General features: G+C 45.8%; 2 protein-coding genes and 1 long non-coding RNA gene across 6 annotated transcripts in view; 1 reads left to right on the top strand and 2 right to left on the bottom strand.

The window, feature by feature from the left end:
* Positions 1–3,211, bottom strand: part of lrch4 (leucine-rich repeats and calponin homology (CH) domain containing 4) — a 310,321-nt gene extending 307,110 nt beyond the window's left edge. For 2 of the 4 annotated variants that reach the window (XM_030337837.1, XM_030337836.1), the window contains exon 1: positions 2,795–3,209. In XM_030337837.1, coding sequence (XP_030193697.1) covers positions 2,795–2,966 — 172 coding nt within the window. In that variant the 5' untranslated portion in view covers positions 2,967–3,209. Of the gene's footprint in view, positions 1–2,794 lie in introns of all 4 variants that reach the window. The other 2 variants (XM_030337838.1, XM_030337835.1) reach the window with 2 other exon arrangements.
* A 2,893-nt stretch (positions 3,212–6,104) lies between these two features.
* LOC115529047 (uncharacterized) lies at positions 6,105–7,664 on the bottom strand. Its single transcript, XR_003973445.1, has 2 exons — positions 7,328–7,664; positions 6,105–6,962 (listed from the first exon to the last, which is right to left on the bottom strand). It is a non-coding gene; the product is annotated as an uncharacterized LOC115529047 (long non-coding RNA).
* Positions 7,665–15,588: 7,924 nt separating this feature from the next.
* On the top strand, positions 15,589–20,300 carry paqr9 (progestin and adipoQ receptor family member 9). Its single transcript, XM_030338012.1, has one exon. It carries the CDS (start codon positions 17,328–17,330, stop codon positions 18,507–18,509), a length of 1,182 nt encoding a protein of 393 aa, XP_030193872.1. The 5' UTR covers positions 15,589–17,327; the 3' UTR covers positions 18,510–20,300.
* The last annotated feature ends 669 nt before the right edge of the window (positions 20,301–20,969 follow it).

Raw genomic sequence — 20,969 nt, 5'->3', positions numbered from 1 at the left:
ATGTCTCCTTTTTTGGATTCAAACCTACAATCATGGGCACTAGAATTCTATGCTACACAGCCCAACAAAAATAGTAGTTTCCACACTGTTTCTAATCCCTGCTTCGTCCAACCATAACCATTTACTTCCCTGATGAGAACACTACTTCTACTTGAAATAAATTCAATTCTTTATGTAATCATTCTCATCTGACATGTTAAAAACGAAACAATCTCCTGCTGTCTAGAAGATGAATGGGCTTTATATTTAGGCCTTCCGAGGCCTTATACGTTACGCATTTGCTTTCATACAGACCCTTTACTCCCTTGTGCATTATAGCATTGTGGGATTTCACAGACAGGGAACAAAATGAATTAACTACTAGTGCGAGCTCATTAAAGTGTATCATTTTTTAAACATTTAGAACAAGTTTTGACCCACACACATGCACAGACCACGCTACAAAAGGAAAAACTATTTTAGGTAACTGTGATAGCGATGGATGATGTGTTGGGCTACTTAGCAACAACAGAAGTTAAGGAGTGAAAGTGAGAGGATCTGGTTGGGGCAGGAAGAAATAAATCTGGACTGGGCAAGACATGTTTACTCCCATGGCTCCCCATGGCACAGCTTCTGGGGTTCTCACACACACACACACACACACACACACACACACACACACACACACACACACACACACACACACACACACACACACACACACACACACACACACACACACACACACACACACACACACACACACACGACATTTTCCTTTTGTGGGTACCGGAGACAGTAGGACAATGACCATTGACTCTAAATTAATTTTTAGGTTTTCTTAACTCACCAATCTGTCATTCATTTTTATATCATTCAAATCTTGCGTGAAGGTCTACTCTCAGTGGTTTCCAATAAAAAAAGAGGGTTCACCTAATAACACACACACACCACCTTTGTTCCTGGAAGGAACAAAGGTGAGACTGCTGCTGGCCGATCACTCTGTGTAGACAAGAAGCCGAATTCTGTTTCTATGTGTAAACCTCTGGCCTGCCAGGGGCCAAGCTGTTTCAGAGGGAAGGGGAGGAAGTAAGGGGGGTTCCTAACACAAACACATATTCTTTAGCGAGCCTGTTACCATTTTAACAACAGCCCTCTTTCTTTCATTCCTCAAAATAATAATCCACGGCAGTGCAAGCAAGGCTGAAAGTGTTTTTCTATAAGCTCTCAAACTGTGCCTTGGACGGGTGTTGAATATGGGTGTTGTTAACAATATTGTGACTAATATTCTGTTCATCCCAAGAAATGATAGAAACAGGATTAACAGGTCAACGGGGCAAGTCAAACTGGTGGGACAGCTCCTGTGTGGCAAAGTCATATCTGAATCCGAGCTTTCGCTATTACAGGAACTCATTCAGCCTCAAGTAGACATGCAGTGTAATCATATTATAACCTCATCATAAGTGCTGCTGGGCAGAAAGACTTCATCACGCCCCTAAATACGTAGGAACAGTAGGGCCTGATGGCCTGATTTACAGACTGCTGCGACTGCTCTCTCTGAATCCCATCCGTCAAACAAACAATGACAACTGGGCAGTAATTTCAACCAATCAGAAACAGAAATGGTATAACCTGTGCTTCTCTATGCTCTTGTGCTATAATTTGAGTGATGGGTTACTCTTTAACGACTAGGTATCTTGGGGAGGATGAAAACACCACATCATCTCGGGACAACCAGCCATTATCTAAAGGAGCAGGTGTGTGCTACATCATATAGTGTAATGTCAACAACGGCGTCACTGTATTCAGGTTTACTAGGCTGAGTGAAGATAGATGACTAGCTGGAATGATGGTTGACTGAGGTCAAGATGGTAGCAAAATAATGACTGATTCCTTTTAATATAATTTGAACATTACAATGTCAATGCATGCGTTTGAATCAGACATCTCTAACAAAAAGACGTCAAAGAATGTCAACAATGAAGAGACCCATTGAAACCCAAAGACGTTCAACTTTAACCAGACTATGTGCAAGATATTGAACTATGACAAACCTTATGTTCTAAATTGTAACTTCTTAATTTTTCCGGGGATAATGTGTCTTTCGTGTGTCAAGGCAAATTCATTTCACAAGGCCTAGTCGTGGATCTATTCGAGCAGATGGTCATAATTACCAGAACACCGAGACCAGCGAAGGAAGGCGTTGTTGTTGTAAGTCGCTGGGTAGCCAGCTAATATAGATTTCACCAACCTGAATGAGGTAATCCTCTTTTCAACAAGGTGAGGCAAGAGGTAGCTCATACAGACTGATCAACTTGAAAAAACTAATACTGTACACATTGCAATTACTTCAAAACATTGTTGAGCAATTCATATAGACCACCCACCCGTTTAATATCAAAAACTTTGACTAAATGAAATAGAAAGTGTACCCACATCACCACACGAACTGCCATGTAGAATACTGTAACAATGTTTGGAAAGAGAATAAATCTTCATCAGTCCAAGAAAGTTATCACATTATGAAACCGACCATCAAACGAGGCATAAGTAAAAGGCGACCATATAAAACCCTTCTGATAACATGAAACCACAGCCAACACATTTCAAGGAAGCGGAGAGCCGTCTCGCTGGTGGTTAGGCTCTGTGTCTCTCATCCCCCCACCCCATGCTGTCGGAAATAATGAAATGCTCTTTGCATTACAAAAAGACGAAGGCAAGGCAGGTGGCAAAAAGACAAAAGACACAGTCCGGCGCTCCGATTTTTCAGCATGGTAGACCAACAAACAATATTAAACAAGGAGAGACAACTTGCCTGCATGCGTAACGTCCGATAAGTCGTAGTTCCTGGCGGTGCGGGGGAACTCTTTCAGTTTACGGTTGGACAGATTCAGAGCCCCGCTAGCTGAAGCCTCCTCGAGCGCCTTCTCCACGCTCCGGCTAGCCGCTATTGTTGCCGGCAGCTGGGCACCATCCCCAGCGGCCATGAAATATTGGGGTAAACCTCCTTTGTTAGTTTATTTGAAGCCGTTTACTCTTATTCTGATAGCCTTCGACGGTATCTCCAATGACGGACTTGTCCGAGCCGCCTCAGGTATCCGAATTGTTCCGACCGATTCTTCGGAGCGCTTTAACCTGACTCAGCATGGGTTTACGAATGCCCACCTAAAAGGCAACGAGAGAGTGCTGGGTACTACTGAGCTGTCAATATCTCGGAAGGGTGCAGCGCGAAGGAGCGGATGAAGAGTAGGCGGGGCTACGCTCTGAGTGGTTTGACTGGCGTCTCCTCACACGCCCATATTCCATGATCTGGAGGCGGGGCGTCATGTAGACAGCGGTCTTGATTTTGTTGGATGTAGTAAAAAGACTACAATACAAATTGTTAGGACTATGATATAATACAACGGAAGGCATTGTAACACTTACCTGAATTCGCTGACATTATTTTCCCCAGTTTAGTTCTATCATTTTACTCGAGCAAACAGAATAAGTGGGAGCACCCTATGAACTTCCTATATAGCTAATATCTCAAAACTTCCTGTCGTCTGATGTTATTGGTATCGATGTTTATAGTATCTTTATATCTTTGTTTAGTGCAATGCAAGGCAGATATAAGTTGAGTTAGAAGAGGTAGTGGAGTGTATTCATAGCTAGCCTGTACGTATTCTCGTGGATTAAAAAGGCAGGTCCATTTTTCTTTTAATTGTGTGTGTGTGACCTCAGCTGGGTCCCATGTTGCCTACTGTGAGGATTATACACAAACAGATACACACACACACACACACACACACACACACACACACACACACACACACACACACACACACACATATACAACTCTCTCACACAAACCACACCACCATCCTCCTCTGTATCAGGCCCCCCCCCCCTCTCCCATGTCCTAGCAGGCCATCTGTCAACATCCTTATAGGATGGTGCCACAGCTGGGGCTCAGAGCTGGGAGTTCTAGTGGATGGGGGGGGGTCATGGGGGGGGTGTACACTCTAACTTCACACACTTTTAAAGTACATCAAATCCATTAACTCCTGCTGGTTTAACCTCCTGTTCCATCCACTGGACCCCTTTGGACATTATAATGATCATACACACACACACACACACACACACACACACAAACACGCACACACAAACACGCACACACACACATACGCACACATAAACACAGACGCACACACTCACAAATGCATGCTGTGTTCAGAAACGCCTTAGGTTGCACTCAAACATATCGGCAGCGGCAAAACTGATTCATTTGGCGGGAGGGTGCAGGCTTCCCTAATAAAGCGTGCACTAAACAAAAGCACAGGGGTCAGGCCTCATATGCCCCGGCACACGCGACTTTATTGCACCTGGGGGCGATAATAAACACATGAACAATATATCTACAACATTACACTTACAGTAACTCAAACAACAGGGACAGCGCCATCTCCGGTGAATTGTCAGTTATTGCATGATCATTGTTATTAGAAACAGTCCAGCTTGGTGCCAGACACGGCTGTGATCCCAGTTGATCGTAGTAAACACGATTTCCGATGAAACCATTTGCACCCTGTACACCTGGCCCACTTCAGGCTTATACCTGCCACTACACAAGCAGGCCATTTGCCATAGTAAAGTAGGTCAAGGGGTTTATCGTGCAAGTGTCATCGTTTGGCACTGATTGAGCCAAACAGAAAGAGCTGTTGCATATTCTGTGCATCTCCACCCAGGGGTCTTTGTATACTGTGTATAATGACACGAAAGGGGCTGGGGCCGGAAGAGGAGGAAGAAGAGGGGGTGGGGGTAACACGGAGGAAGAGCAGGGCTGCGAGGATCGTGAGAACCAATGCTGTCACATCCTCCGTCCGGGCTCCCAGTGGTCAGAGGGGGGGGGGGGGGGGGGGGGGGGGGGGCTCTGGGGACAAAACCACAGCAGGACACAATTTCTGTGAACACAAAAAAAGATGCATTCAATAGATTCAATGTATACTGTCACCTTGTATACATTACCAAGATGAATTTGGAATTAAACAACTCGTCTGAATAGACTAATGGCAAATGGCCATTTTCAGACATTGCGTATCCCTTTATTATTGAGTCCAGCGTGGTTTTGTTCACAACCAGTTCAGCCAGTCCATTGAACAAACAAAATTTCCACAAATTGGATATAGTCCAATGACTCAAGGACAGGCAAGCTCTTTTGATTGGTCAAGGTCTTGATATCATCCTGAAGGCATTTGTGTCAATGAGTGCATGGAGAAAGTATTCGACAGCCTCGTTTGATTATAGAAGAATTATTTTATGTTTGTCACAGCTGCGAAGAGTGACTATAATAGATGCGTTGCTGTGGGTTCATGTACACACACACACACACACACACACACACACACACACACACTGTCCATGTGTGTGTGTGTGTGTGTGTGTGTATTCCGTGTGTTTGTTCATACTCATTGTTGTCTCTCCCCTTCTATCTTCTCAGTTTCTGGGTAGGAAATATTTTAGAATAACTGTGTGTGTGTGTGTGTGTGTGTGTGTGTGTGTGTGTGTGTGTGTGTGTGTGTGTGTGTGTGTGTGTGTGTGTGTGTGTGTGTGTGTGTGTGTGTGTGTGTGTGTGTGTGGAGGACTTCCATGTAGTTAATCATAAAGTGTGAGTCTCTACAAGGTGACAGATGGATGGTTTGATGAAAAGACCAATGGAGAGAGAGGCACTAACTAGATATTGTCAACAGCAGAGAGCTGTTGAAAGCTGTCTGAGAGGAGGAAAATAATGTCAAATCACAGTAGCTGAAACGTTGAAAGCTGAATTGAGAGATTGAAAGGGAAGATTGATTCCCTGAACCAATTAGGTTATGCCCTGAAATGTGCTGGGGGAAAACTAAAATCAAAATAGTCTTGACAGAATAGTCAACCAGAACAGATCATCTGTAACATTTCAGTCACAAACAGCTGAAGGATGGCGATCCCACTTCTAACTGATCACACTAAAAATATAGCTCTTCAATCTTACACACAGCACCTTTAAGGTAATAACAATATCATCATACAATTAAACTGTATGATACACTACTTAATATGGTCTATATGGACACTTTCTATGAAGGAATCATTATCCTATCATCATATAATATCCAGATTGCTGCTGCTTTATTGATATTATATAAGGTCAAATGTACATCTGCGTTTATGTGGGCAGGGGGAGGGGGTTACAGGGGATGAGAGAAAGTGTTGAAAGAGGGGAGTGAGCCTGAGAATGACTGGTATGGAACTGAAACGTGACCGGCCGCCATCCCCCTCCCATCAGCTGTGCTACAACAAAGTCGTCCGACTTCTGAAGGCAGAACCCACCAGCAGAGACCCACTGGAGCCCCCCGTACATTCAACAGGGACCCCCGGTAGACAGACGTCTACTGCTAATAGGAGTCCACGACCCAGCCGGCCTTCATGACCTCATAGCTTTTTCTTTTTTCTTTTTTTTACAGTCACACTTTTACACAGATTGTAAAACTTTATTAGCGTGTTAATTTGCCGCAGTGGCAGTAGGAGTAGTGTGTGTGTGTGTGTGTGTGTGTGTGTGTGTGTGTGTGTGTGTGTGTGTGTGTGTGTGTGTGTGTGTGTGTGTGTGTGTGTGTACGAAGTGTTTTTATAATAGCTAGAGTTGTCATGTGTTACTTTTCATGCTGTGTACAATGTGAATAACCCACTGTAAGTTTGCACAATCGCTACAACAGAGAAATACTGAACAATTTTGCTTCTTGGACTCATAAGGTCTGTGACTGTCTAGATAGATTTGTGTGTCTTGGCTCCCAGAGCGTTATTAAGCAGTCCGAGTGAGGTCTCAGCCTTTGACCTGGATGCCAACAGGACCCACAGTACTTTTTGTATAGGGACAAGGTTTGAAGACGTGTATCCGGCCTCAACGGGGGCATCCTGACCTGAACTACATGATCCGCAAGATGTCTGGGAAGTAGACCACCTTCCACCTAACAGAGATGTGGACAGAGAGAGGGGTAAGGAGGGAGGGAGAGTGAGTGGACACCTTGTCTTAACATTTGATTTTTTGTGGTGATGCATGCTCATCATTTACACACAAAAAAAAACTACTTGATTCATTGCTGTCAGGTAAGTTGAGCGGAATCAAACGACTTCTATGCAACTATTTGGAATATAGCCGGTGCTATAGACGGTGCAACATTTTTCGCATAATAACATAATTTAACGTTTATTTTAAGTAACTAATCCGAGTACAAGTTGTATTTAGTTTACTAACAAAGGTAACAGCGAGAAAGCAACAACAAATGAATGGTAAAACGTTCAAAATATGATATCAAGGTTTTAGTTATCTTACCAGAAATCGAGCTAAACTAACCATCAGATGGAGCCATTTTCGAGTCAGCGCGACCCGTTTGTTGAAATCTCGGAGACCAAGGCGGTGTGGTAATGCGCTTTTCAGAGCGCATAACAGGCCTCAAAGTGCCCCCTGAAAGCACACGAGGCGTGATTGTATCAGTGGTACTGTTCAAAACTACCCCCAAGACCGTTCGCCCTACTGGATACTGCACTTATTGGACTGCACCGCCTCTCCACCTGCGGCTGCTGCGAGTCTCGAGAAGGCAGACGTTTATCCAACTGTTTCAGTACGTTTGTAACCACCCGCACTTTCACTTTCTGCAACAGAAAGTCGAGCATTTATTCAGCTTGAAGACAGACAGGGTTTTTTTATGGCTCGTTTTGTTGTAATGCTGGCGTTGACCACAGGAGGGCGCAGTCGGCGTATTTACGAAAACTCGCATCGTTTTGGAAGAATTCTGAACTTGTCCTCATAGCATTCTGTATACTGTTTTTATTTGGTATACAAAGATTAATCTGCGATTTGGTACCATTTGTCTCCTGCGTATATACTTAGTGAGGATCATTCGCGTACCAATTTTACTTTTCTCAGTTAAATCATGATTTCCCAATCATCCTTTCCTTATGATCGGTCATAGTGAAGGACATCATCCCCAAATCTCCGCATGTGCGACACAGATTTGCACAGGTGAGGTAAACATTATTGTTGTTACTGTAGACTATTTAATAGTCTTTTTGAACGACACTGGATTGGCACACAATTGCCCTTATTATTAATTAATTAATGCTTATTGCAACAAGGTTGGAGTTTCATTAGTTAATTAATGATGGAAATAAGTAATTTCCATAATTTATGTGAAAATTGATTTACTGCTGTATGGTATGGTCTTCTCAGACTATACTATCAAACTGTGTGTCACATCAGGACCCATAAGTGATAAGAAATAAAAATGTATTATTAGTTGATCTTTAGACTTCTTCTACTTGTTCTAGTACTTGTTCTTGTTCATCCTCTTCTTCTTCCTCCTCTTCTTCTTCTTCTCCCAGGTTACTGACCTGCCAGACGCTCCAGCAGGGTGAGAATGTCCTGGGGTGTGAAGCTGTGGGCCCTGAGCCTTTCGGTACTGGGACCCCCTGGAACTGGAGTGTGCAAGAGACGTCTCCGGGGCCCCGGGAGACCGGAGGGAGCGAGGGCGAGGGCCCGGTTCCTTCACCGTGTACTTGTCTTCCACGCCGTTCTGCAGTGTGTACAGGGAGCGCTCGTTCCCTGGTCAGGTGAAGCCCTAAGGAGCAGACGCGTGACCATGGGTGTAGAGTCATGGGAGAGGAAGCATCAAAACAGGGCGGAAGAGGACAGCGAGAGAAGAAATTTAATGTTGCTTTTAATTTTGCCTTCATTGGAAATACAAACAAGTGCAGTAACGTACAAAGGCAGCTAGCAACAGAGAACCATTCCATTGTCCTTTACCCTTTCGTAGTGATAAGTTATAATAACATAGGCGTAGTATTCCACTGGGGGGAGCAGGGTGCACGTGGCCGTCCCTGTCCTGTCCCCCCCCCCCTCAGATTAAACAAATGTTTAAGTGTATAAACAAGGATTCCAGGCAAAGTCACTCCTCCAGTCTGCCAGCCGTGACGTTAGGGTTGAGAGCTTGTGACTGCAGGCAGCAGCTCGAAGGCCTCCTCTCGGGGTGTTGTGCTGACTGGTGCGTTCTCTGGAGCGTAGCACAGTGCTACGCGGCAGAGAAACAGATGGCTGAGGAGGGTTCCCTCCCTCCACCCATTAAGTTCATTAGCGATTAGCCCAATAGTCTTAGCATGACGTCTGTGTCACCGTGAACGGCCTCGTCATTCTCTACACCCCACTGGTTTCACATCGGGCCCGGTTTGTTTGTTGGCTGCGTCTATACCAATGTTGCTTTGATTTTGAAGTTGGTTGCATTCTGTGTTTACTTTTTCATTTCTTAATTTTTGTAACTGACTATATCGATACAGTAAATGACAAACAAATAGAATAACATTTTGAAAAGATGAGTCATCTTTAGATTTGGCATTGCTGCAGAACACCCACAACATAGTGTGTGTCTTAGGGACCGCCTCAGCATCTGGTTCTGTAAATTATGCGTTATGCCATTCAGCATTGGACACAGACAGTGACATGACACGTTGTGCCGGTTAAATATGTCAAGTTTGCAGAAATAACACAAGTTATCTCACGCTTTGCTCAATTCTTGCTCTGTTGACTCTTTCTCAAGGTTTGCTTTGTGGCTTTCATTGTGCTGAGCACTTTGTTGATAACTCCTCATCCCTTCCCTATTCCTTTATATCTCACCTCGATTTAGTCGTTTACTTGTGCTGGCCTCCCTGCTTGGTCTGCATCGGGATTAACATATTCCTCACTTTAATGAAATACAATTAAAGTATAATAAATACATTCATTCATATATAATAAAAAAAATAATCTGAGATTTAAATCAGTCAGTGAAGCTTTTTTAAAGAAGTGAGGTTTCATGTGCTTGTGCTCCTCAGCAAAACAATTCACGCAAATGCGCTGAATTCAAATTCTATCAATACAGTTAACCTCCGATGAACCTCTAGTGTAGAGGTATCATAACAGACTGCAAGGAGATCAGCCCCAGCAGGCTATCAACGCCTCCAAAGTGAGGTTCTGTCACAATATATTTAACTCATTTCAAATCTCCAAGAAAGATGCGTTTTCAGAAAATTCTTAATATTAATCTTTACAACGTGTGTGTATTTCAACATCCGTTCCCACTCCTTCCCTTCCATCCTTTCTTGCTTTTTCCCTCTCCATCCTCCCCATGCCTCACGAGCCGTGGATACAGCACGTTCTGTCGTTCCGACCAGTGTTCATCCGCAGACAGAACCAGGGGGCACGAGGGGACCAGCCACCATCACTTGTGTGTGCTCAGCTGGTCGGCTACATGAGCAACGCGCTCAAACTGGCTGACCTGCCCTTCAGCTACACTGGAGGTAGGGGAGAGAGGGTGGGGGAGAGAGGGTGGGGGAGAGAGGGTTGAGGGGGGGGGGGGTCTACTGGCCTTGTGAACCAAGAACAGCAAAGAAAACCAAATCTTTGAGAGTTGGCTTTCTGGAAACACTGATGATAAGAAGTCGATTATGCAATTAACTTTGAAAGAAGTGGTAGAAGTAGGCCTTTTTGCTCCTCTGCTTCCTATATTTTCAGTCGTTGGCTATGAATATTTTACATTCAATACATTCAAAGCAAAAGATTGAAAATTAAGGAAGGAGAGAAGCAAAAGCTTGGCAATAGCGCTTTGTAAATACTAGAATGGCTAGGATATAGTAATGGTTTATTTGGATTCCACAATGTTTATGTCTAGATCTATATTCGTCTTGTGTTTTCCTCCCCAATCCTTTCATGGTTTTACCTTCGAAGTCCTGCATGACTCATGTACACCACTCACTGCCCTGTCAGAGGTGACATCACAGGCCTCCTTGTTGAGTCTAAAAGCTGACCAGTGGCTACTGGTTAGACTGGAGCTTTCTGGTGCGCCCTCCCAGCTAGCAGCTCCACCCAACAGGGGGGCATGCCCAAGAACCCTACTCTCATTGGCTGTCAGGTTGGTTTCACACTTGCACCTGGATCCCATGTCATCTTTGGACAAAACGTCTTAAAGCGTATGACTGTAGTTTTAGCGGGAAAACCTCAACCTCCCTTTTGCTATTATAATCTTTTTAATTTTCGTTTAGGTTTTAAAAAAAACTCACACATTGGGATTCATGGGATGAATTGCGAGAGGGAATTGTCGAATATTGCCAAACTCACGTCACACTCGCTCCAGTGAAGGGATTTCCCTGGTTAAACAGCTTACATTTTACAACGTGGATATAATCACCAACACTTAATGTGACCCAAACGGCTGTCACCTGTTAAAAGTTATTGTGCGGTTTCCTTGCCTTTTAAAAGTGAATGTGCTTACTTTAACTTCAGGCTTGTTGTATTATCTCAGTGACTGCAGGCTCTCTGATAACATTATGGTGAAACTAGAGCATTCAAGTGGTTTCTTAAAGAAATGTAATTCAATCCATGTGTTTTCAGGTGAGAGGATTACACCACTCACTCCATTGCATAACTCCAAACAACTGAAACTCAATGTGAAAAGATAACCCCTTTATGAAGAATAGAAAGTAAAGTGAAGCAGGCTACACAAATGCACCTGGGACTGACCATGACCTCGAGGAATACGCTCGACAGCAGAGTGTTTGGTTTGACGTGATCACCGAGGTGTGGAGTGATCGAGGGAGGGCAGGTGGTCTCCATGCGTCCATCTCTTTCTCCTCAGAGAGACAGTGGGTGTCTGTGATTCTCATCACAGGATTTAGGCGGCACGTCAAGAATACAACAGGAGAACAGGGCTGACCATTGCATAGACGTTGGTTCATTGGCCTAGATAGTATTTTTGCAACCCACAATACATTAGGAAAGGGGGACGGAGTGGTCCTATTGGGAGAAGGCCAGGTGTATACAGGATAAAGGGGGGGTGGGGAGGGCTGAGAGGGGGAACGGGATGGTAAGCTTACGGTATTACGTTTCCCGGCTCCAGTGAACATACAAACGCAACACGAGACAACCCTTTTCAGGCGAGGAGATGAAGGGAGCTCACGCAACGGCTGACGACCTTCACGGACAACGCCGTGAAGAGGAACGACGTGATTGTATGTGAGAAGCAAAGAAACACATTCTCCTATCTCCCCCCCTTCCAGACCACAGGGACGTTTTCGGGCCCCTGGCCCAGGAGCAGCCCCCAAGGGGGCGCCCCAGTCTGACTCGCCCTCTGGGTGAGAGAGATAGTGAGATAGTGTGTGAAAGAGAGAGAGAGAGAGACGCTGGATCAGATGTCTCGCAACTGAAGGTTCCTTTTTTGACGCCTTTTTTGTCAACTGAACCTAACCGACAATACTATAGGAAATCCCTACTCACACACTTAGAAACCAGTCCTCAAACACGCCTTTTTCTATCACTTAATTCAAGGTTTAGTTTGATAAAAATACGAAATAAACGTGGTATGTATGGCAACATACAAATCAATATAGAAGTAAAATAGGAGTAGGATTAGTCAATGAGTAAACTATTAGAAAAGCTGACTGCTTTGTTTGTCCTGCGTGTCATGCATAGGACAGGCTCCGGATGGCCTGTCGAGGGGTTGTTTTAAATGGCCCTTTGATGCCATGTGTACAGTGTGTCACTGGAAACAGCTGTGTCACATGAGGAAGAACTGTCACCTGAGATGATGCAATATAATACGCTCGCCGTCAGCTCAGTGTCCTGGCGTCAGTACGACGGCTGGAGGCCTGGCTTCGCTCGTCTCCCGTGGCAACACTGCCCAGCTCCACCCTCTCCCTCTACTACATCATCACCTCCCTGGTGCCCCCCCACTGTGAGTGGGTTTGTGTTGGGGGGGGGGGGGGGGGGTCACTTTATGCGATTGATTATTGTCCTGATCAAAAAGAGCATTGTTGCACATGTCCCTGTACATAACAACAACTGTACATTATATTCAATAAAAACATCATATATAAAATATCATATAAATGTCTGAGATATATAATGATTTTGTATTATTAAGATTGTTTAGAGTGGGAATGTTCTAAACTTTACTTTGTTACTGGAGGAGTATTGGTTGATATTCTCTCCCTCTCCCCCTTAGTTCCAGAGCTGAATGTCCTGAAGAAACAGTCACTGAAGATTCATGTCACAGAGTCCCACAGGGAGTTTCAAACACTACTGGCCTTCTGGGTAAATGCGCTTTACAGGTCCCCACAGTCTAGATAATAGGCATGTTGGGTAAAGAGGCACGGACCACAACATCAACTGTCTCTGCGGAGAAAAAAACGCTGAAAAGCCGAACCATTGACGTACTTGGTCTTGGACTTTGCATCCTCTGATTGGTCTGAATTTTGAGCAATCTTTTTAGGCAGAAACAGTTCATGTGGCTGACCACGATACCACCATAGAATGGCCTAAATTCAGACACAGGTTTATAACACACTACTCACCCCCCCCCTCCCAGACTCTTTCAACAGGCGTTGTCTGCGCTGCTGCCTCACATGACGTTTGAGCTGACCTTTGTGGGCGAGGGACTTCTTGCCTGGAGCCACGCAATGCAGATCTTCATGCAGAAGAAGGTTCGCCTCGCTCAGTTAGCTGATCAAAGAAAGATAGGGCTGTGGTGTGAAATCACTGAGTCTCTTACTGAATAGCAGTGTTTTCCATGTTATTATTAGTATTGCTTCAACTTCCAGTCAACACGCATCGTTGTCTTGGCAAAATTGTTGTCTTTGGTCTTATGACAAAAGAGCTTGATGGAGCCTTCCCGGTGGGCGTAGAAAGAATGCCCTATCTTTTATGCACATGCTTCGTCAAGAGCATTGTCTGAACTTAAATGGCAGGAAGGAACCCATTTTGGAACCTGGACAACATTGTCTCAGAACTTTGTGTTTGATAAGGTCTGCAGGAAGTGTTTAATAACTATGGGAAAAAAAAAAACACAATAACACACGAGTGGACTTAAAAGGTGTGTGTGTGTGTGTGTGTGTGTGTGTGTGTGTGTGTGTGTGTGTGTGTGTGTGTGTGTGTGTGTGTGTGTGTGTGTGTGTGTGTGGTGTGGTTGCTCGTTCACAGGTTTCGATCCTTACTTTCCTCATGAATATTGGCAAAGCAGCCTCCTTCCCAGACGCCAGGTGATAAACCCCTCACCACACATATCTAGCATGCTAGGGGAGCGTACCTATGTTCCCCGGGTCCTACGTTCCCCGCTTTGTATGTGACCGGGGAACATAGGACCCTGTGAGCAAATCTTTTCTTCGTAGGATGGTAGGGGCAAGTACCGCCTTTTTCACCTCTGATTCGCCTGTGATTGGTTAGAATGGCTCCCCTCCGTGGGTTACGGTTAGGGTTAGGTTTAGGGTTAACCCTCACCCTAACCCTGACCCTAACCCTTTGCACGCGGGGAACATAGGACCTGGGGAACATAGGGATGACCCCCATGCTAGCTACTCACATGTATGGCTAGCTCACGCAGGACTGACCTTTCCCTCCCAGTCTCCGGGGGTCCCATATCTGTGAGCTTGACGAGCTCATCTGCCGATGCAGCGTGCAGGTGATGAGGCAGGCCACCGGGGGAGCCCTCATCAGCCCTTTCCACTGCCCGCTGCGCATCACTGCAAGAGACAACCGGCTTCCACGGAAGGGATGGATTACTTTACATACGGTTCAAAATCCAGTGTAACTTAAATATGGTCACCATGTTGTCACAGGTAATTGATACCAGGAATTGCCTCGCAAAGAAAAACAAAGTGCAGTATTTATTTAGCCAAATTCTGTAAGGCTATTCAGAAGGAAAGACAAATAGACAAACAGGATGCAACCTCAAACATTTCATAGTCATATGCACCTCAGCCAAGTGTTGCACAATGGTAAATATTGGCGGTGCGTACGACCAGGGAACATTTCCAGAGGGCATGCATGTAATTACATGGCAAAATTAACTGCAAATATTGGTTTGTTGTGCAAATCATCGCAGTCGTGTTGATCAACTAATGGTTCTAGGGCGTCAATCCTTCGCTGCTCTCAATCTGTCTCTCTCTCAGGTACTCCAACGGCTTCATCTTCTGCTTAAAGTACAAGACATTAGCCCACGTAACCAGGTCCTTCTTGGCCACGCCCACACCGGGCGAGCCGCCCAATCGGGTCGCGGGCCCGCAAGCATGGATCCACCCACAACAAGCACAGATGACCCCAGAATCAACCCCAGCTTTTTATAACGGTTTAAAAACACATCAAATCAAACCTTTCTCAGGATTTTGTTTGATGTAGTTGCGGATGTGAACGGTCTGTTGACCGAGATAGGGAACCTGCCGATTGATTCTCTGCCAGGATGAGTGGATGCGTCAGAGCTAGGAGCGGAAACCTGGCAACACTGTACTTGTCGGTGCATATCGATAGCACTGAGGAAGACTGCGTCTGTATGCTTTTACGTTCATCCGGAACACAACATGGCAGCATCAAAATGTCTTGATGGAGGGTCTAGGCATGTTTTGGCTTCACCATGGTTCCCATCCCATCTGACCTTAAAAAAAGGTTGCTCTTTAGTCTCTCTGTGTGTGCGTGCGTGTGTGTGTGTGTGTGTGTGTGTGTGTGTGTGTGTGTGTGTGTGTGTGTGTGTGTGTGTGTGTGTGTGTGTGTGTGTGTGTGTGTGTGTGTGTGTGTGTGTGTGTGTGTGTGTGTGTGTGTGTGTGTGTGTGGTGGAGTAACTTGCTTCTTGATCCTATAAGGGCAAGGGTGCATGACATAACATCCTGTATTGTACAAAACAAATACTTATTTTTTTCAAATCACGAATTAACTTTTGTGCATGGATTCCACATCACGCCTAGGTCACTGATTAGGCTACCTCTGTAACGAATGACCATCAGCCACCCAGCAATACATCCAGTTTTTTATTCTGAGCCGTACAGTTGTATTATAAAGTAAAAATATATATTTTGTATTTTTAATTATTATCGCGCCTACAACCTAGGGACACACACCGGGTCGGTGGTGTTCAACGCAGCATTCAAGTCACCTCTTTACGAGCGTCCCATCGAACGGAGGTGGGCCCTTCAACTTCCAGTGCGCTCGCATCTTTCGCTTTGCAGAACGTGACGTCAGTGACACAAGTTACCCCCTATGCAAATGAGGTTCGCTCTAAAGCAAGTCCTCCCTCGACCGCTGGCTCTGGGTTTGAAGGTTTGGGAAACGCAAGCGAAGACCGGGGCGACGCGCAACAACGCATTGTAGTAGAAAGGAGGATTAGACCCAGGGAGGACGTCCGCCGCATTCTAAGCAGAGATCTGAATCACAGACGAGGCATGAATGACCTGGCTGGCCGGAGCCCACTACAGCCTTTCCTCTTGGACGTCGACAGCTCTGAGAGAGAGGTACTGCATGTGATAGATAAGCTGGGCGTCCCGCAACGAGGAGCCGTTCCGCTATTTTTTCACCTTCAAGGACGACAGAGGCAACTGAGTGTGAAGGACTCGCTCCGAGTTCAGAACCTATCCGTTCAAGGAGGATACAGCGCCGTGACTCAAGGACAAACGCCAGCTGGACGCTAATACACACTCCAAAAGAGGAGTTCATGAGGGGTTCATGGTGACAAATAGACTTTGTGCCGGTGCGATCTACCTCTGTGCTATATTTCCTTTCTTGGTCGTAAGAAAAGAGCGATATCTACACTGCAAGCTCATCGGTCTTTTTTTAATGTTCTACAGCTTCCCTGCCAAGAACAAATCGAGTGACAATTTGGCAGGCAGTGCGACGAGGACACCGGGAAGGACTATCATGTATATATAAAAGGGAAGATACGGGGTAGGTCCTGGCAATGGCAGCTGGTAGTGCGTGCCCACATGACCTACATACCGGCGGAGCTGAATGCTGCTACACTGCTGATTCATGTTATACAAATATATTTTATGCAAAATCTGACAGAAAAATACAGGCGTGACTAACACCAGGTTCAGATTATCTGTATTTTACATAAAAAAAGAAAAGAAAATTAAGGTAGGGAATGTTTTAGGTCCTCAACATCAAAAATCTTGTATCTACACTGTCATGGTCAAACCTGACCATTTCTATGGTTAATTACATTAACAGGCTTGAAAATAGCACTCACATGTGGCACGTGTGATAAACACATGACCTTTGGACAGAAGCACAGAAGATCAAAGGGTCTGAGAAACAAGGGCCTATAGGGCACTATAACAGCAGAGGGTAAAGTTCCTCTTTACGACCTAGGAAGCTTCGACCAATCACACAGCTCACATATCTGAAGCTCATTAGCCACCGGGGAGCCAAAGCCAAAGTCTCCAGACTTGAAGCAATAACCACTAAAAAAAACGCATTGCAAGAATAAACGCATAATATATATAAAATATAATAATAATATAATAACACGTTGCACATCACGACCACCATGTTCCTCAACCACCGCGACGCCCCGCCCCTCCTGGGGCACGCCGACGTGCCGGCCCGCGTCACCGAGAGCTACATCCTGACGGGCTACCGTTTCCCCACGTACACCCTGCGCCAGTGCCTGCTGTCGGCCTTCCGGCCCACCAACGAGACGGGCAACTTCTGGACCCACTTCCTGCCCGTGTTCGTGTTCGCCTACCACCTGGTGGAGGTGTTCTGGTGGGACGGGGCGCCCCCCCCCGGCGACCCTTTCTTCTACCCGCTGTGGAACTACGTCCTGGGCGTGCTCTTCCTGCTGGCAGCCAGCAGCCTGGCCCACCTGCTCAACTCCATGTCCCTGGTGGTCCGCGAGGTGTGCTTCTTCGTGGACTACGGCACCATCAGCGCCTACACCGTGGGCTCCTCCCTGGCGTACTACTACTACATCCACCCCCGGGCGGGGGTCCTGGAGACGGGGCAGGGGTGGGCTGCCAACGGCTCAAGCACCGAGCCGCCGCCGCCGCCGCCGCCATCACTGCTGGCGTCGTACGGGTTCCCCGGCGCGGGCGCGCTGTTCGAGGCCTTCTACGTGCCCAGCTCGTGCGTGGTGGCCATCATCTGCATCCTGTCGTGCTGCAACACGCGCCAGCGCTGGCGGCGGCACCGCTACCTCATCCGCACGCTGGTCTTCCTGCTGCCCTTCCTCGTCTCCTCCACGCCCATCTTCTACCGCCTGCTGACCCGCTCGCCGTACCCGCCGGCGTCCGCCTCCTTCGCCTCGTCCGCCTCCATGGCCGGGTACTTCTACCGCCACTGCCTGTGGCTGGTGGTGTCGGCCGTGTTCAACATCAGCAAGGTGCCCGAGAGGCTGGCCCCGGGCCGCTTCGACGTCTGGGGCCACAGCCACCAGTGGTTCCACTGCTGCACCTTCCTGTCCATCCTGGACGAGTTCCACATGATCAAGGCCGAGGTGCGCGCCGTGCTGCTGCGGCCCATGCTGGCGCTGCCCGAGGAGGCCGCCGCCGCCGCCGCCCTGACGGCCCTGCCCGGCCCCACGGCGCCCGCCACCTACGGGGTGATGCTGCTGCTGCAGGCCACCATCGCCGCCATCATCGGCTGGTTCTCCTGGCACGCCGAGAGGATCTACGGAGCCGAGAGGGACCAGCTGGCGCGACAGGGGCCCAAGGGACACAAATGTCACTGAGGGAGTGAGGGAACGACGAGAGAGCCAATTAATTTGTTGTGCGGTGATGAATTTGCGAGGCGGTTGCACACACACACACACACACACACACACACACACACACACGCACTTTAATTTTCAATTAACTATGCAGGTTTTGGTCCCCTGGTAATCTGACTGTCTGAGTGTCTCTGTTTCAGAGTTTTCACAAAGGGAACTTTGCACTGACAGCTGAATGAAATGAAATGAAGTTTGTCTTCACACACAGACCGTTATCGGACTCACTTGTCCCTTGAGCAGGCCACGCCCTATTTTCATCCTCAAAGGTTGGAATGTTGGGAATAACAGGAATGTGAGATGATGCAGTCGACAAGGAAGGAACCTTTTGTGCTGCAGTGGATTCATGTTAGTAAAGTGTGTCGTCTGAGAAACTGCTGTTCACTTACAAAAGGATAGTATTAGTTGTATGCATTTTAATACTTTTAGATTTTCCTTTTGTGCAATCGTGATATTTTTTCATTTCTATTAATTTATAACTAATTTGTCGACTGTTGGTTTCTGCCCATCGTGCTCACTTCCTTAACACATGTCGAGTTCACAAAAAAAAACAGCAACACAAAGTCTAATTTCACTTCCTCTCTCTTACTCAAAGAGGAAGTCAGATAGACATGTTCATTTAGCTGTTTCCAAGGTTGCACATGCCCCGTTATTAAACACACTGAGCAGCCATGGTGGCATGTCTTAACAATGTTAACCTATTGCGTTAACATGTCGTTTCTTTGTTTCGATGAATCAATGTATGTTATGTTGTTGTCCAGAAAACCTGTGATTAAAGTTTTACGCAAACTAAAGGCCAGAAGTTGAAAAGCTGCTATTGATAGATTGCTGTCATTTGGCATGTTCTTAGCAGGTTGGGATGGAATAGCAATATTGTTAAATTTTTGCATGTAAATTGCAAAAGAAAAATACATTGCGTGTCCTGTTTGACCATGTTTTCCCTTTGTATATCACTGTTTGCTAAATAATGATTGTGCAACAATATTCTGAACAGCCATCTTGAGCGATACGTTTTTCAGAGAACCACATGTAATGTTTGTTGGGCATCCTGTTATAAGGCACTTTAAAGCTCGTTGAAATAACCCTTTAAAAATGAACCTTGCAAGTACTGTAAAAACAATATTTCATATTGTTTGATATTGCTGTTGAACGTAGACCTCAGAGTTTTACCACAACGTGTTGGGTCCATATTATATGGATGTTGTGATTAGAGGATAGGTTTTGGAAACTGCTGTATTGTTGAAATAATAAATGTGATGTCCTGGTCTTACAGGTCTCAACATTACAGTTGTTGTTGCGGTTGTGCAATCTTCTGATTGACAAACTATAAATGCCTACCTGCTTGGTCACCATTTCTTAAAGAAAATGGACATTACAAAATGATGTTTTTTTGCCCAAAGCTGTGATGATATTTAATTTGTCCACCCTGTTGAACCAATTTGAGTTTCTTCACAAAAGTTGGCTGGCTTTGCGAGGGATTGACCTGAAAACCTTTGAACTCATGTTTAACCCAAGGACTTGAACCTATGGATTATCAACCTGTGTTGAGTAGGCATACGTCCAGACGACATTCAGCTGTAATTTTCATTGTAATGTACTCAGGAAGACTGAAAAATATGTTTTATTTGTACTATTTCCAAATATTTTATGTGTTGTCATGCTGCAAATGAATTAATCCATATGTTCATTGCCGTGTACAAATAACCCACTAGGACTAGATCACTATTGTACTTTAAATAAATATGCAAATTCTGACACGGGTGTGGTCTATGCTTTTCTTTGCTGCACAGGGGTCCGAGAGAGTTGCACATGAACACATTCAAGACTCTGCATGCAGTCACAGATTTTTATCCTTGAGTCAGGTTTGAATAATTCAAATTTTTGAGGCTCACCCAAGCAAAGATTTGCAAGTACATGTCGGCCACAACCTGCTAGCGACCAGTAAGGAAGTAGCTTAGTTCCGTTTCTTTGTTGTTAAAAGCTCAGATCTACCAAGTGAAACTTGAAACCCTGGGACAGTGAAATATATATATAGGGGTGGAACGGGCGATTGACAGTTAAAACAAGCAAGGTAAAAAGGCTGCGGTACAGCACCACCTTACGTGCGAAACCATCCCATCTTTCTTCATCGTGTGAAAGTTGGTAGGCCTACTTCAAACACATAGCTGTACCTGCTTGCATGTACCACAAGAGGGCGAAAGAAACACGGTTATTTGTATAAACGACTGCAGTGCCGTACAACGATAGGCTGGTCCTACCAGACTCTCGTACTTCATTTCATTTGCACAGAGTCTGGACCCGCTGTAAACAAACCAAACACCGTGCGTGAAGATGTCCGTCAACGAGAGCTGACTTTAACGTCATTGTTCTCAGCCACCTCCTCTGTTCGCTGATTGGACGCACAAAATTTGGACGGAGAAAACC

This window comes from Gadus morhua, chromosome 17, assembly GCF_902167405.1.
Source record: "Gadus morhua chromosome 17, gadMor3.0, whole genome shotgun sequence".
NCBI lineage: Eukaryota > Metazoa > Chordata > Actinopteri > Gadiformes > Gadidae > Gadus > Gadus morhua.
Note: the sequence above shows the minus strand (reverse complement) of the source record. Positions and strands in the feature narration are given on the sequence as shown.